General features: G+C 37.5%; 1 protein-coding gene across 1 annotated transcript in view; it reads right to left on the minus strand.

Moving 5' to 3' along the window:
* unc13ba (unc-13 homolog Ba (C. elegans)) overlaps positions 1-7,607 on the minus strand; it is a gene marked incomplete at its 5' end in the record, with an annotated part of 30,494 nt that extends 22,887 nt beyond the window's left edge. The window contains 7 exons of the mRNA XM_079471730.1: positions 58-285; positions 646-865; positions 1,630-1,704; positions 3,453-3,528; positions 3,729-3,772; positions 4,489-4,511; positions 5,216-7,607. Coding sequence (XP_079327856.1) covers positions 58-285; positions 646-865; positions 1,630-1,704; positions 3,453-3,528; positions 3,729-3,772; positions 4,489-4,511; positions 5,216-7,607 — 3,058 coding nt within the window. The remainder of the gene's footprint in view (positions 1-57; positions 286-645; positions 866-1,629; positions 1,705-3,452; positions 3,529-3,728; positions 3,773-4,488; positions 4,512-5,215) is intronic.
* Between the last annotated feature and the right edge of the window lie 10,460 nt (positions 7,608-18,067).

Here is an 18,067-nt window from a genome sequence, read left to right on the forward strand (position 1 = left end):
TCGGGAGAGTGCAAAGAGCACAGAGATCAATGACTTGTCCCTGCAAGATTTCCTTACACGTGATGGAGATCTTAGCAGACCATTTGGACGTTCCATCAAGCACAGTCTGTTTAATGCCCTTCATCTGCTGAGTATGATTCAATTTGGTCATGTGAAACACAAGCCTTATGAGCTCAAAGATCTCTGGTTTGTTTCTCTCTCTGATCTTCATGCGGTCTTTCATAGCCGAGATGATATGCTGGGTTCTGTCTTCTGCTCCTGTTTTGGAACTTTTTTCCGCAGCTCCTGGAAGAATTGCAAAACTATTAAAAATAAAACATACGAAGCCACACAAAGGCCATGCATTATGATTGTGATGTCTTGTCTCACAATCACCCAAAAAGGTTGACAGAAATAGATTCTTGTGACTTTGCTTAGAAAAATATATGATGAAGCAAGACAAGAAAAATAATGTAAGGGGAAATCTGTTGACATTATACTGCATTGCAATACAATGCATCATAGACAGACATATGAATGTGACAGCATCACAATTACTGACAAAGAAAAAAATAGCTGTGCTTCCTCTAGGTTCCAACAATAAAAAAATGGAAAGAAAGATAATACGTATACTAGTAGTTTTCCCATATCTGGTACGTGACTCACGTTGTAAACAGTCGGCGTTGAGAAGCTCCTGGCATTTTTCGTGGCATTTGACCCCACACTCCGAGCAGCGCATGCCCTGTCGTGCAATACCCCACAGCAAGCCCTCACACTCGTAGCAGTAGGTGGGAGTGGTGGCCGTCCACACATCAAAGTTATGGGGTGTGGTGCAAGAAATAGGGTAAATGAGAGCCTGCAGGGTCTTCTTGTACACATGATTCTTCTACAGAGAAAGGAGAGTGAAAGAAATAAAAACAGTGTGCGCCAAGAACAGACCATGAATGCAACCCTGAAAAAAATACAATTTCAACACAAACAAAGCCCAGCAGGATGTGCAAAATGAAAAAGCAGTCAAGAATGTAAAAAGGGAGATCTTCACATATGATTCACTCTGGTCCTGTGGGTGTTGTTATGGTAAGACAGGTGTCAACACGATGTGTAAATGAAGACATGTAGATATCTTTTTCTGTTTAACAAACATATTTTGTTTGTTAACCATGAAAAAGTTGATCCAAAAATATTCTAAAATCGATGCCAGAGTGTATGAAGAGCCAAGTTGCTATTTTGAAACAAGGTGAAACCAAAGACATTAAGCATAAAGCTACCGTCTGTTCATAAATGGAAATTGCCATCGATCTCTTATCAGAAAATAAATTGTTTGGTATATTATTCCCATTAGAATAAGGTTAGATCTAAACAAAAGTAAAGCAACTTGATAAAGCAAAGCAGTGGCGTTGTGGCACGTTGCGAAGCGGAGTGTCTAAAACCCCTTAGCTGTTATTAAATGGACTTGTAACCCACTGCCTCACAGCGCTTATTGCTTTAATAAAATGATTATTCCATATGCATAGCAAGGAAATAAAGTAAATAAAGTGATATTTAGGGGTTGTGTAATTCAGTCAGCAGTTATAAATCGGGGTATCAGAATCAAGGACCAGACTGACCGTTTTATAAAGTAATGTCAGACAGGAAGTTTGCAAGTCTTACCAGTTCTTCGTCCTTCAGTGAAGACCGAACAGATAATGCGTGCGAGATCCCTGCCTTCCTGGACCGCACCAGAGACTGTAAGGAAACAGCGACTGAATCGTAATGTGTTCATTCGCACCAGCTGTATCAGTACTATTATCATTTTGTTTGCTGATATGTGTTTATTCATCCTCATCCTTTACTGACCATATAAAGTTAAAGAAGCATTGCTTGCAAACACTTTGCCAAATGTTATTTCATAGCTGCCGGCATTTACATTAATATGCTAAACACTATTTGCCAATTAAGGGTGCCATGTGGACTTAAATAAATAGGTTTTAGCACTTCACAGCTAACATCCAGTTGACTTATTAAATACCAACAGCATGATAAACAGTGTCAAAACACACACCAGGAAGCCCATGACATCCTGACCATTACTCTAAAAGTACGATTTATTTTCCATGAAAGCATGATTCGGCCTCTCATAGATAAAGAAAGCTATTCAACAGACACAAATGGGTGCTCAATTATTCTGAGTCAATTGTTGCACAGGGTCTTTGGGCACGCCATATAGCTGAGGCTCAGCCAACAACTGTGGTTTCTTTTGTTGCAATGAAAAAAGATGTGAAAGCTGAATACCAAAATCAATACCATATTTCTAGAAAAACAATGGCACAAAGATACAGTAAAAAAAGAACAATTTGAAGCATTGTGAAATGTATTATTCGTATTATTCAGTATTTGGATGGGGATGTTTGTTTATTTTCCATTTAATCCACACCATGACAAATGTTTCTCTCAGTTCTATTGTAATCACATCAAAAAGGCTTATGACACATTTCCTCTTTATCTGACTCAGCCGCTTAACCATGTACATAGTCACTTGTTTTTAATGCTCCAGCCATAAAGGAGAGATTCTCACGAGTTGACAAAACAGCATTGCGTTGCTTATAATATGGCTATAAAATTCAATGAAAAATGCTTTAAAAAAACATTTTAAACAAAAACAGCCCAATCATCTGTGTATGATCAAAGTGCTCTGCAGCATGTATAATTGGATACACCAATTACGAGACATTCAGATCGCTTGCTGTCATTCACTGGACATAATACATTACCCAAAATATTGCATTTCACAGAAAATAATATCTAGGCTACTTTAAGCAGCTAAACTGCACTGTAACTTAAAAACTAAAGTCAGAGAAACAGAAAAGTAAACTTACCATAGCCTGGAAATGAGAGCACGCATGAGAAGAAATGAAAAAAAGAATGTTTATAAGATGTTTCAGGAAAAAATTAAGAAACCTTATTATTTATACTGTATATGTTTAGGGAAAATTATCATTTTTATGATCAATTTTCATTTTGGGAGACTTATTTGCAGAACATGAAAACTGGTGAAAATAACAGAAATTATGCTTTGCAGCTTTTAGACCTTATATACTGCAGCAAAAACATGTTACATTTGTACATGTATTTAGGAACAGTTGATCATATATTTTGATGTGATAATCTCGATTTGTAGTTTTCATGTGGCTTGTCATGCTGTCAGTCTTTCACATTGCTGTTGGATGGTTTTATGTCACTCCTGAAGTTAGATTTTGTTGAAATTTAACAGATACTGTTCTGGAATGGCCACAATTCATCTAGACATGCTGATTAAATGAACATTTTGAATGGTCTCTTCATTTATTTCCATGGCTGTATAAAAGACTAAGTTTAGATCTGCATTATGATTTTATGACATTATGACTTATATAAAAGTAAATATTTTTTTGCTGTATAACTGTGGTATAATGTTATGTTTTCAGATTACTACAGGTGTTTGAGGAACAACTTACCACTTCGCTAACCAATGGTATTGGCTTCTTCTTTCTAAGATCAGGCATGCTGTCAATGCCAAATAATCCTCCACCACTGAAAACAGAGAAATGATGATGCAGTCATGAAAAAAGATGGATGAAGAACTTCTAAACTTTCACATGCATGATTTTGCACTTCTGCTTTTAGATTTTTCTTTTGTTATTAGATACTTATTTGAAGAATTTGTACTACTGTTAACGTTTTTTACATTAAAAGAGAGAGGGAGAGAGAGAGAGGGAGAGAGACACTCATACCCAGGTTTGGCCCATGAATGTTTGTTGTGGTCTCCATTGATATTCTGTTTGAAATGAAAAGTTGAGCATATAGTCATGTCTCACAACAACCAAAAATTGTATTGCTGCTTCTCACAGACAATAAAACACAAATAATAAGAAGGAAACAAGCAAACAGAGAGAGAAATAGAGAAATATCTGATGTTTGGTTGATTAAGTTTCCCTGCTATACGTATTCAATCCGCTCCTCTAGTCAAGCTCAAAAACTAAGTATATCTAAAGTTCACAAATCTAAAACTGAGAAAAGGTGGGAGAAGCTTGACACAAAGTGATTATAGAAAGCTGCAGACATAACTTTTTCCAAAGAAAAAAATGACAATTATGCCAAATATATCAGCAAAGGGATGGTGGGAAAACCACAGCCATAAAACTCTGACTCAGCTACTTCAGCAACAGGCCTGAAGATTTATCTGCAAACTTTTTTTTATTTTATATGGAATATTTCTTTAAAACCAAGAGGGAGACTTTCAAAAAGATTGGACCACAATCAATAACATGGAAGAAAAAAATGTGTGAAGCATTTACAATGCAGCATTTACAAATCACAAGAACAAGCTGTGCGATAAAATAAAATACAGATACAATATGCAAATCAAAACAGTGTAGTAAACATAGATGTAAGGGATGTCAGCATCATGCCTATTAACGATATTTTAATAAACAGGATTATTTATCTTCAGTATTGAAAAAAAGAGCATCTTTAATGTGAAAAAGATATAACCTGATCTTCATCCTGGCCGTCATCTGAAAATAACAAATAGTACATAGTAGATGATCACACCACATTCTTAACCAGAAGAAACATGTTTTTAACCAGACATTAGACAAATACACTTCAAAGCAATAAAACTCCCTGTCCATGAATATATTGACATCAACAGAAAGAACATTTAAAATATGAATCTGAAGTATACTCTATATACACACAGTCAGTCTTAGCTACATAACTGATATTTTGCAATTGATCTAGACAAAGTTCATGAAAGTTTCATTGAAATGCATTATTAACTTCATAAATTAAGCCTGCAGTCTACTTTCATGTCAGGTTTGTTTTCATTTCCATTCAATGAGATTAATTAGTTTGCCCTAAGCCTGGGGAAAAGGACATGTTTAACAACCAGCAGGGTGCTTGCTAATACATCTGCAGCGAAGGCTTAAACACCCACTGGCAACACGAGTCAGCAGTTTCTTAACTTAATAATGGATCTTTGTTTTACAGAATAAAGCAAAAGATACAACACGCATACACAACGTGTCTGGTGAAGAACTTTCAAGATACTTTGATGTGCGTTCCATTGACAAACCATTTATAATTCTGCACTTTCCATTTCAGACATAAAACACATTTGATATTGACTTGAGTTCAAACTAGACATTTAGTCACTGCACATATTTTCAACCACGGAAAGAACTTTGCATGCGTACCAGTCAAATGGTGATGAATGTACCTGCATTCAAATCCTCTTCAGAAAACGTCGACATGGTCAACATACTGAGGTGTATTCTGGACTCTCTTTTCTTCCTCAAGATCTGCTGGAAACCTCGGAGGCACTTCAGACGGCGTGCATCCCTCTGACTAAGCTCTGCTTCACTACCGCCAACTTCAGAAGATGACTCGGTGAGAGTCTGCGTTTCTTCTCCTAGTATTTCTCTCTGCTCCTGTGTACCTGTTAGTTCTTCAGGGGAGAGAGACTCTGGGATGATGTATGTAGAGTAGCACGGTGTTAAGTCAGCATTGGTGAGATGTCCAGTTGTATCTGATGCGTTACTAGTGAGTGGGTCCAACTCTGGAGATTTTGGATGCTCTGAAGCTTCAATATTATGCTGATGAGGAGAGTAATCTCCATCGACACTCTCACATTCAGGTATTTCTACAAAGTCAGTATTGGTGGCTTGAGGTTGCTCTGCATGATGGGGTTCTGTTTTTGAAGATGTCTCCGTTTTAGACACATCTCCATTATTAGGAGCATTTACAATTGATATCTCCTCCCCACAAGAGGGAATTGGGAGATTGATCTCAACCTTCTCACCATCTAGCTTCTTCAGTGCTCCACTCAAGGCACTTTTAAAGTCAAAAACTGCTCTGCCAAACTTTTTTACATTGAAGGTCGCATTGCTGGCATCAGGAGAGTCAGGGACATTGCAGGATGAAGTGCCATCATATAAAAGGCTCCTGTCTGTAGTTGATGTTTTACAGAAAGACTCAACAATGCCACTTGCATGCACACTGTTAAAAACAGCTGGGCAACTCTCACAAGAGAATGATTCACAGAAATCTGCTTTAATCTCAGTTGGATTCAGAGATGATGCATAGACCTTCTCATTCTCATACATGTCAGCAGTGAGACAAAAAGAGTCACAAACCTCTGTGCATTCCTGGTAACCCAATCCAGGTTCTTCATGGAGCATGTCTGCATCATACTTCATAGACCTCCAATCCTCTCCACTACAAGTACTAGAAGAGGAGATGTAATGTTTGCCAGATAGTTGATCTGAGACGCCTATTGCACAAGTACTATTAGGTCTCAGTGGGTCCCTACCACCCAATTCACCTGAGAAGTCCGTCTCCTTAAAACTACCTTGTCTAGAGCCAAAAACATCTTCCCTCCATCTGATCTCCCCACTCCCATTGCATTTTAAAACCACTGGGTTCACGTTTTGCATTGTATAGGTAAGTCTTTCTGGGTCAGACTCGGACTTTGAACTTTGTCCTGAAGAGAGTGAACATGTGCTTGGACAGTCTTGTCCATCCTGGTTTTCGAGGTAACCAAAGCTTAGTTTCCTTCTGCCTACACCTTGAGAACCATCGGAGCTCTGGTCAGGCGTTTCATGTGTTAATGGCATGCGTTCATTGCATTTTGAAGTCTCTGGACAAGGTAACGTAGACTGGCATCTAAATGACTGACATGCCAATCCCTGGCTTGGCATCTCTTTGCATTTTCCATCTAGAACTTGATATTCAGAGAGAATATTACCACAGCTACTTGAGGATTCAACTGTATAAGGCTTGTAGCAGCTTTGGGTAGAAGTATTGTTTGATTTGTAATGGTGGGAGGTTGCAGGCCAGGTCTCCACACTGGATTTGGTTCCAGATCTCATGCATTCAATCTCCATCAGCACAGCATCCACACAGCAGGACACCTCCTCAACAGAACCACGTACAGATGACAGGTACTCTCTTAAGTCCGAGATCTCCTCTTGAATTTTGTTGATCCCACGCAATTCCTTAAGGATGTGTTCAATGATGGCACTTGATTCTTCCTCTTGATAGTCTTCAGCATTCCCTTCCACAATTTTATCCTGCATTGTCATATTAAATCTGTTCACCAAAGAGTCTTTCTGTTTTTTAGGCTCCCCTCCAAGTCCCCTGCCTAACGAAAACTCGGTTCCATTTAGATCTTGGGTCTCTTGGTTCTGAATGACTGCTAGAGAACTGTTGTGCTGCAAAGTACATGGAATCTTGATGCCTCCTTCTTGATTCAGCTCCACCTCCCCCACGCATGGTGGTCCAGAAACGGTTGCCATGGCGTGTCCATTAGGAACCTGAGGTGAACGGTAGACCTCCCCCGTATACAAGTCTCCCCTGTAGTAATTCTGCAACTTCTCAACATCATCTTCTCCCTCTTCACACTCTTCTTCGATTCCAGCATGGTAAAGCCCAGAAGGTTGCACAGCATGATTTGTAGATCCCTGCAGAAAACGGTGGATTTTCCCACGCAACACAAGAGCAACTTTAGGATTAGGCTGTCTCCTCTTGGACACCGTAGTTTTTTTTTTGGGTCTGGGATACTGAGGGTGTCCTGTCCCTTCCTGTCCATTGCAGCGGTTCCGGGAGAACATCTCTGATTAAAATTGGGGAAGGAGAGCCTTCCAACTCCTGAGCTGTGGAGCTGAATCACATTACTCAGGCTTCATGTAAAACATCTGATGATACAGACGATTCAAAAAGACATGGCTATGGGTAAAGAGGACATTTGAAAGAATTAAACAATATCAATATTCAGTTTGGAAGTACATGATCCCTTACAGAGTTCCCAATAGGGTTATAACATTTCTTGTTACTTTCCTCTCTTATCAAAGTTATGGTTAATGATTGGCAACATTAGATTATAAATCAAATTAAAGCTCATTATGATAAACGGCAGACATAAATGTATGCTACAGTGACAACAGTCTAACCTTGACGAGAGTATTGTTCTACACCCACCCTGTCCTATATTTGTATATATATATACTGTATACTGTACACAAACATACACAGAAACACATGCCACAACAACTGGAAGGCATTTATAATGAGTAACTGTTATATAATGTGGTAACAAAAATAATGTAAATACATTCAAATGAAAAGAAATTATTAAAAAAACAACAGGGATGTAGCCACAAGCAACTTCTGCTTTCTGCGACTACTGCAGACAAAAGAAAATATAAGTGCAACAGAGTAACTAAAGAGAGCGTTCACTCGAATCCATGGCAACAGAGAGCAGTAAAGCATAAAACATGCATATTAAGACACATTCAATTTCATAGCACCTATGGAATATTCTAAGGAACCAAAAATAATTTGAGATCTTTTTAAATTTGAAATTTATTAAAAGAACGAATAAAAGTAAAGCTATAAAAAATACTAAGTGCCGAAGACTCCTGGCGTGTCAATTAAGCAGAAACATTTCATGTTAGAGCAAAGACATGTGACACAGGTACAGTAACTATGGAAACCCTGTGCTACCTGCATCTAGGTTCCTGGATTTAAAGATGTCTCTATAGACCTTTGGCAATTATTTAACATAAATTTCACTGTTTTGTTTATACATTTCTATAATCGTATGTTTCGTGGTTTCCACTACGTTTATCTGTGCCCATGTAGTAGGGAAGAGGGCATGCTGGAAAAGAAACCAGAAGGTAAACTACTAAATAAAACGAACAACTCTATACTATTATTGTCACAAAATGGTTTGGACAGAACCCAGATGCAGGCAGACGAGGGGTTAAATAGAAACTTATTAAATAAAACACCCACAATGGGGAAAACATGAACCAAAAAACAAGGAAAACAAACACTTCCCACGAGGGGGAAAACAAAACAAGATCTTTAGAAAAGTGAAAATAATAAGTTCACAAACTGTGAACAGGAACCAGGGTAATCCAACAACGTGAGCGCAAGACATCTCGTGATCACAAACATTAGACAATGCTCCGACACTGAAAAGAGGGAAACTGGGACTATATAAAGGGAGACACTGACGAGGAGTGATTACATGGGGAGAGTGGTGACAGGTGATTGGAATGAAACCCTAACGAGAGTGATTAACAGACCAGGTGATGGGAATAAAACCCCAAAGAAGGTGAAACACAAAGCAGATGATGGGAATGAAACCCCTAATGAAACAATTACAGGAGAAAGGAGGGCGGGGCTGAGAGACATAACAGGAAGACACGTGGCGCCAAGTAACAACATAAAGCCACGTGTCTCCACACATAACACAACAGAAACCCGAAAGACGTGGAAATGTCATGACTCTGCCCAGGGAGCTAGAAAGCTTGAGACAGTAAGGACAGAGTCCTAACAACTATAACAGCAATGTCATGGAACACAGACAAAAAGAAGAGCGTTCCGAGTGATTTTATGTAACTGGATAAAAGCAACTGATGCCTTGAGAAGGAAAGTAGCTGGAAAGTAAGATGTCAATGACACCATGGGAACACTTGAGGAACACTTACCTGAGGAAAGGCAAAGTTCCTCAGTTTGTCAAGAAAGCTATTATGAAATATCTTGTAAAATGCAATTTATAGCTAAAGATGCCTACCATGCTTACAGCTTTGCACACTTCTTATCCTTTGTATTTATATATACAGTAGTATGCATTGAACAGAGTGTAATGAAAGGTTTTCATGAATCTTACCTTTCACTAAGCTGTGTCCTTCTGTTGAAATACATCTGTATCTGCATGCCACCATCATACATTTAGCAACCTTGACTCACTGTGGTACATAACAAACTAAAGATTCAAATCTCTATGACCAAAGGAAAATATTTGTACACCCTTAAAGGACCAGAGTGTAGTTTTTTTGGAGGATCTATTGACAGAAATGCAATATAATATAAATAGCTATGTGTTCAGAGGTCTATAAAGACCTTACATAATGAAGCGTCATGTTTTTATTGCAATAGAATGATAATTTCTAGAAGTGCGGGCCCCCTTGGATGCAATGTTGCTGACATGTTGCCATGTTGTTTCTACGGTAGCCCTTAACATACCAACTGCTCCACCGGATGGTTTCGTAAATACGTTGTCTCTTTCGGGAAAGAAGAGGAAAACGTGACGACATCTTAATTTTCTCTCGGCCTTCCTAGTGCTTCGATACGAAAGGGGATGGGGTGAGCTGTTGGTTGCAATTCGCAACCTCACCACTAGATGTCGCAAAAACATTACATGCAGCACCTTTAACGCGCATGAAAACCCCCAAAATATAAATATATAATTTTAGGATATAGATATTTAAATTAAAATATCACAACTAATACACCACAGTCAGAAACACTATACAAAGATCAACGCACTAACCACCATACCTAATCCAATTTTCTTTCTCATAGTATTTTCAAGGGGAGTGACCAGACATGAATCCACCTTTTACTCTATTTAATACATAGTCTGAACATTCTTTGCAATTCAGTCACTTTCCTTAACAGACCTATGCTGCACTAGAATGAATCAGCTATAAATATTGATCTTTTGTTTTGTCGATAACAAACCCTGTCAGCTTTAAAGGCAAAAGTGGAGAAGTAAAACGAGAAAAGTACATAGCTTCGGCACCAAAGAGATGCTTGTTGCACGAAAATATGAATAAACTATCACAACTATATATCTGAAAGCCAATAAGATCAGCCTTGTGCTTTACGCAGTTTCAAGCCTTTAGACACAATTGTATACAGTCCAATAGAAAATAATAAAACAAGTTGCTGGAAATGCCAGGTACAGTAAGAAAACAATGTTTTCTATATTTTATATTTCCAACTCAACCACTGTATTGTTACACAGCATCACCTCCTGCTGTATCCAGGCATGCTGCTAGCAGCGATTACAAGCTTTTGTTTTAAAATATCGCCACATGGATCAAAACTGAACTCACTCACACGCGCATACACCACAAAAACAGTACAGTCACAGGCAAGATAATTCAATTCTCAAAGCCATATCTATCAATTGTTCACGAAAAGGTCATAAATGGGTAGAAGGTCAGGAGGAGCTGGGTACAATTACGAGAATAAAACTGTGTCTGAAAATGTAAATGCACAACGTCTACATCGACCTCTCTGACTGCTAAACAATAAACGCAACAGCTGTAACGTGGGGAGTCTATAAATCACAATACGGGACATACAAAACCTAATCCTCATACCCGAACAACAACCTGTGGACCATATAATACAGACAACCCGCTTCACCATCTGTGAATCTTTACTGATCTTGTGTCCTGCATGTATTTAGAACAAAAAGGAGAATTTTTGAAGAATCTTCGCATTACTATTTTCTAGTTCATACAGTCAAATGGCTTCAGAATTATAATTAAATTATTTGAATATTAGAAGAATGCGGTTTGTGTTGATTTTGTTTCCGGTTTCATTTTTGGAGCATTAGAGGTGCATGAAAAATAGCGGTGTGAAAACAGAACATGTCCTTTTATGTTACGCTACGTTATTCGACAGAACAACATGAAAGCGAATGGGAATTTTCAATTTTGGATAAACTATTACTTGAAATAACAAATATTTTCAATCAACCAATTCAAAGTACCTTTGACAAGAGAGGAAAAAGCTCAAATAATTGGATTTTTGATTTAAACGTCGCTCAAAAGTCTATTTATTCTATACATTGAGAAACAATTTATAGTTGGAAAAAAATCTATATATCCCTGCAAATAAATAAAATAAATAAATAGTATATTCAAAAATAAAACATGCAACTTACCGCTGAAGATACACAGCTCCGTTAAATCGCAGATGTATAAAAACAATTACTGTGCCACCTTTCCAAAAGTGTGTATTTAAATACACAGTTTCCTATTCCGATTGCCATGTACAAAGTCCATTACAGATGCACTGATCAAGTTCAATGATAAACACATTTTATGAATATGACAGCATCTTTGATCAAGCCACAAGCCCACATTCTCCAGAACCTCCAGGCTGCATCCACAATAATCCAACAAGTTAACTTAAAACAATAGAAGCAGCAGTCTTTCTCTCTTATAAAGAGTTAAAGAAGTCTTCCTGGTACGGACAAGCTCTTCACTGTCATCTTCTCTTCTAAAATAACGCAGGCAGGCTGTAATTCATTCAAATCTACAGGCAACTCGTAACACACATTTGTGTCACAGCTTCACTCTTCTATCTCTCCAGCATCTTCCTCCTACACTCTTTGGGCTTGTTGCTAAGAACACAGCCACCCTCCGCTGTGTGCGCGTGTTGACACACTTCAACCAATTCTCTCTCTCTCTCTCTCTCTCTCTCTCTCTCGCCTGATTCACACTACACTTTTCCATCCATCTGTTTCTCTCTCGTTTCCTCCCCTTGCAGAAAATCGTGCACACTCCATCTTTCCTGCGACTTGGTCTTCTTCCTCTCACCCTATGCAATCATCCTGTCGCTGGGTCTAATACGTTTTAATCACGTGTGCCAAATATGTTTATGACATTTTTGGCATAATGAATAATCTGCAGAAACATTAAATGTCAAACTTCATGTCAAACTAAATTTGAAGTGACAATGAATGGTCTTATATCACATCATCGGTGCATATTTCAATATTTCTTATATTTCTTATTAGGACAATGCTTAATTGCCCTATAATTCTTACCTCAAACCTCATAACATTCTTTACCAGCAAATCAATGTTCCATCAACCATATACACACCACTGGAGCAATAATGGGTCTAGTTCAGTGGTTCCCAAAGTGGGTGCCCTGACAACTGCACAGGGGTGCCGCCAAATCTCAGGTTTTATCCACTATGATATATTTTTAAATATATCAAAACACCAACATATGAGAACATTGATATATATTTCATACATATGTAAAGTTTAAATATAATTTTTACTGCACTTGAACAGTTCCCAGGAGAGAATCGCTCCGAACTCTAAAAGTGCTAATATGAAAACGACAAGTCGCCGTCAGTGTGCTTTTGCCGTTTTCAACCTACAGCTTGTGCTAGCTAACATTCTCATCCCTAAAAAAACAAAAAGGCACAAACAAAAAGGTCAGAGAAGCACGAGGAGTTGCACTGTCCTCAATATACGCCCGTACCAAGAGGCTGTGCTACCAAAAGCAGGCACATTAAGAATACACATAACATTGTTACATGCACAGATATTTAGTTTCCTAATCAGGTTGTAAGGTCAGGTTTGAATAAAGCCAATAAAAACCTAAAGAGAAATGTAATGAGAGTTGTTTATTTTTATTGAAAGAATTAAGTATCAATCTTTATTCTAATGTGTTTAGTTCCAACGATTCCCACATACAGCAAATGGTTCATATCAGTCAATAAGATTTGTTTACATGTGTCATCGAGTTGTAAATGACAGGTGGTTCATTTGAATGCATGTTGTAATGCATTTCTAATAAATTCATGCTGCTGTTTATACATAATTTGTTGTTTGGCAATCTAGATTTTATTTTATACATGTATGTACTCATGTACATTTAGTTAAATCAGGGTCGGGGTGCCGTGGGGAAAAAAAACCCTACAAAGGGGTACCTTGCTTTCAAAAAGTTTGGGAACCACCGACCATCCACACTAGGGAAATCAGCGGTGTAGGAAGAAGGAATAAAACTGGGCAGAGTGAATATCTTTGGTGACTTTCAGCCAATGTCATCCTGCAGGTCTTTGATTTCATCAAGTTTATATTCAGTGCATACCTCTACTGAAGAGTCAGAAACTCTTCCTTATCCAATTCATTCGCTCCATTCTCTCCCTCTTTCTCTATCGCTCTGACACATCCTCCTCTACCATCTCTCTAGGGCTTTTCCAACTCTATGGAAGACTATTGTAATAGGCATAGTGATGAGAAGTCTGAAGGATATTAATGTCCGTCCAGTCCGGAATATAAATAAATATAATCCTGTCCTAAATTCAAGAAAATGTAACTATGACCTACATAAGCAGAGACCTGTGTTTCACATGGCTTGATTTATACAGTTATGGTTTGCATATATAAAAAAAGGTTTCCAATAACTAAAACAAAATTCATGGCAAATTCAGTTTTAAAATTCACTAGTAATTTCTTGGTGCAGGTTGTTTTGAATCAAAACTAACTTTAAATGCCAGCTGTTGTGAACGTTATTTTTAGGAAATACGCCATCAGAGACAATGTGTTAGTTAAAGTTTTAGGCCCAACGCCAAGTAATCCTTCTTTTTGTTAGGGCCACTGGAACAAAGTCATTCATCATGTAAGAAACCATACAGCAGATCAAACTTAACCGCTGTTTGAAGATTCACAATTCAGATGAAAATGTGGAATTTAAACAGTGGGCTAATACAAGAACACACAATGTGCAAATTCGTTTGTAGGACTACACTTGTAAAAATGTCAGCGGTAATCCCAAAGGGACAAAAGAAACCCTATCTCTCGTTCTCCAAACTTTTAATGACTGTAAAAATATCATAGTCATATGCATCATACTGTGGTGTTTGGCTTCTTGGACTCATCAGCAGCACTCTCTCATTTTGTGTGTAGACAAAGATCAAATCCTGCTTCCAAGTGGCTTCAACTTGGATAATTAACTTAAAATACTTGATGTACAGTATCAACACACTATTATAAAAATACCTATTCTGGCTGCATTACTTCGAGAAGCATTTTCTGGTCTAGCAATGAAAAATCATCTGATCATGATCACACACCATGAAACAACCAGTCATGACCAAGCCTTTAAGGTTTCAAACAAGCCAGGAACAAAAACAGAATTTTGGCCTTGAAGTCCCTTAACTCTAGGCTACCACAGCAGGACCGCCCCTGCAATTATTTCAATGCAGCTAGGAGGGAAAATGCCTGTGAAATGGAAGCTAACTGTAAACACAAATTGAATAATAAATTAAGCCTTATCGCAGTATTTGTCAGTAATACAGCTATTTTTGGAAAAAAAATTGGGGGGTGTCCCTAATCTTTCTTGATTTAAAAAAAATTCAGTCAGGGGCTACAGTGCTCCTAGTAAAAAAAGTTAAGTCTGGAGCCCTGCAGGCGCATGCACACTTTTCAAGAAACGGCACTTAAAGATGTGAAATTGAATTTGTATATATTTAGAATGCACTGCATGTTGCTTGCTTACTTTGTTTAAAGGGTCATGACCCTTATTGATATTTACCCAACATACCTGTACTTAATGTCCTTGAATTACTGTAATCTGGAAATCCCACACAACATTTCAGTATTTCAATTTAAATAATCACACATAAGGCATCAAAGGATAAAAACCTTGCAACATTCAAGGTTGTGTTTCCATAGTAATGTCACCAAGTTGCCATGGCACATAATATCTTCTTAAGGAGGAGGAAAAATGGCTATTTAAAACAAAGAAGTATAGTTTACTTAAACTGTCTAAAGAAATTTTCATCAGTGCTGGAATTAAGATGTCAGTTTCAAAAGATTTACACAGCATAATGTGAAACATCGCTTGCATTCTGATCCAATAAAATAGAAACCACAGAAATACGTCAAATATTAAGTGCAGAAGGCGCTCTTCAAAAGATTTTATCATTTGGAGATGAGTTTCCCACCAAACACTTTTCATGTCACAGCCTTTGTCTCAACAGAGAAAGCACCCTTAACTTTAGATCACCAATCACCATAGACCCTCCCTATAGCAGATGCACGCATCTGAACACGCAGCTGTGGTGGCAGACTGTACACATCAATGCAGACAACAGACTAAGATTTTTATATAAAGCCCCTGTTATATTTAACCATCTAAGGCTTTACAGTCATTGTTTATTCTGGACCAGCCAGCTTTTCACTATGAAAACACATAATTATGGCATATGAGGAACAGAAGATGTAAAATCCAGTTGTTCGATATCCTTTGTCTAGAAAAAAACACTCAATAAATGACATTGTTGTTTTCACACAACAATTTTTTGGCCACTCTACATTTCTAGTACAAAAAATGTCCAACATAACAAAAACTTCCCAAAGAATAAATAAACAACATCTCAAGATGTTGTACAATGTAAAACAAAGTAATGGTATGAGATCAAATGAATAGGAAATATCTATGACTGCACTATTATAAAAATCTAGATCTAAAGATCTCTTATCAAACAAAATAAACTCCAGGGGCGGTTTCACGGACAGGGTTTAAGCCTAGTCCCAGACTAATTTTAATGTTAGAGGTGTCTTGATCGTATACAATTTACACTGACATATCTGAAAATAAATTAGTGTGATTGTAATGTCTCGAGTATGTTTTTTAAACTGACTTAAATATTCTAATTTAATTTAGAAATTGTCCTGGTTTAATCTAATCCTTGTCTGGGAAACTGCCCCTAAGAATCCAAGAAGGTCCAAAAGATTTATTGCTTTCATTTTGCAACACTCTCAAATGAGGCTGAGATAACATCAGAATTGAGCTTAATGGCATTAAAAGCAAAAGGAAAATACCAAGAAAATAATACAAATACAATACAAAGAAAATTAATTAATGTTCTAGCAAATTGTCATATTGATAATATACTTATTGTGCCGAAAAAATGCTTAATAATAGACCTAAACCCTTTCTATGCATTTGCATACACGTCTATCTCAATGTCTTTTGAAGACACAGGCCAATCAAAAAATCTTTGAAATATTTTTCCATTCAAGCGAACCATTTTAGACACTGTGCCCTGAACTCAGTAAAACCAGTCACATGTAAATCTCAATCAACCAAGCATCAGCAAAGAGAGATTCAACAAATTAGAGGAAGGATGAAAAAGAAGAGTACAGAAAACAAGAATCACGCCCATTATGAAAAGAGATAAGATCTCTCCCTCCTACCTCATGCAGTTTAACTCTGACTTTATTGATGGCCTTCAACCAGCGCAGGCGAGATGGAGAGAAAGGAGGTGGACCGTCATAGAAACTGAATGAGAAAAGACAAATCTTTAAATAGTGCAATTATTAGTACCAACCTTGAAACAAGAGGCCACTGCTGATCAAAGGCAGAGAGTATTATATCTTCCATAAAGACAATTTATTAGATGTAATTATCTATAATAATTATTTGGATTTGCCTGTGAATGCAAGATGAGTCATTATAAAAAATAATAAAGCACAATATCGTTAATGCAAATCACAAATTGAAAAAGCTTTGAAACATGCTTTCTGATCAATAGTAAAATGAAAAGATACCACATACCTTTGCTGTCTCTCTGGCTTTTTCCCTGTATTAAGAGGCACATCCACCTCTTCTACTTCTTTCTCCACTTTTACTTCTTTCTCCACACTTGTCTGAATCTCTCTATCTCCCTTCTCAGATTTCTCTGAGAGTGGAAGGGGTTGAGTAACAGTAGCAGGCCTGACTTGTGTGTCTGAAAAGTTTTGTTCTTCAGGCTCAGAGCTGAACCGAGAACTGGCTTGACTAAGGTTTCCAGAAGATCCATATTGAGAACTGTCAACCGGGCTAAGGAACAACAATACAAGAGTTAAAATTTTGATGGGCATTTTTGAAGTCAGAAGGTCTCACAAATCTGAAAGATTAATTGACAATCACTTCCAACACAGTGATTAAACACTCTGGTCCTAAAGCAAGTTTACAAAAAGTGTGATACTAATAATAAAGAAATCACAATAATAACTAAACCAAGGCAGGTAAATGAATTAGATTAACCAGTAACCAAAATGAATGTTTTCTTTAAATTGTGTCTAAATTGTAAAAGTGGTTCTTCCTCAATGCATGTCCAGACAAACCAAAATAAATAAATTAAAAATACACAAATTAATTTTGGGAAGATGGAGGGTAATGTTCACAACAAAGCATAATAAATGGCCTTATAAAAGCCATTTATTATAATTTTACTAGCCTTTTGTCAAAAGTTTGCTGCAGAGGGCTCTCTGTTGGTTTTTCGGAACAGGGATCGTAGAGGTCCTTGTTGCTAACTAGATGATCGTGAGAAATTTGAGATTTCTCAAAATGTTCCACTTCTTTAGGGGCCGTTAGACTTTCTGGACTTGTGTCAAAGCTTGACTGCTTATTTGAAGAAATGTCACTAAGACATTCTGTATCACTGAGATCCGCACTGCCTGTAACTTCTGACTCAG

This window comes from Barbatula barbatula (assembly GCF_947034865.1).
Source record: "Barbatula barbatula genome assembly, chromosome: 2".
NCBI lineage: Eukaryota > Metazoa > Chordata > Actinopteri > Cypriniformes > Nemacheilidae > Barbatula > Barbatula barbatula.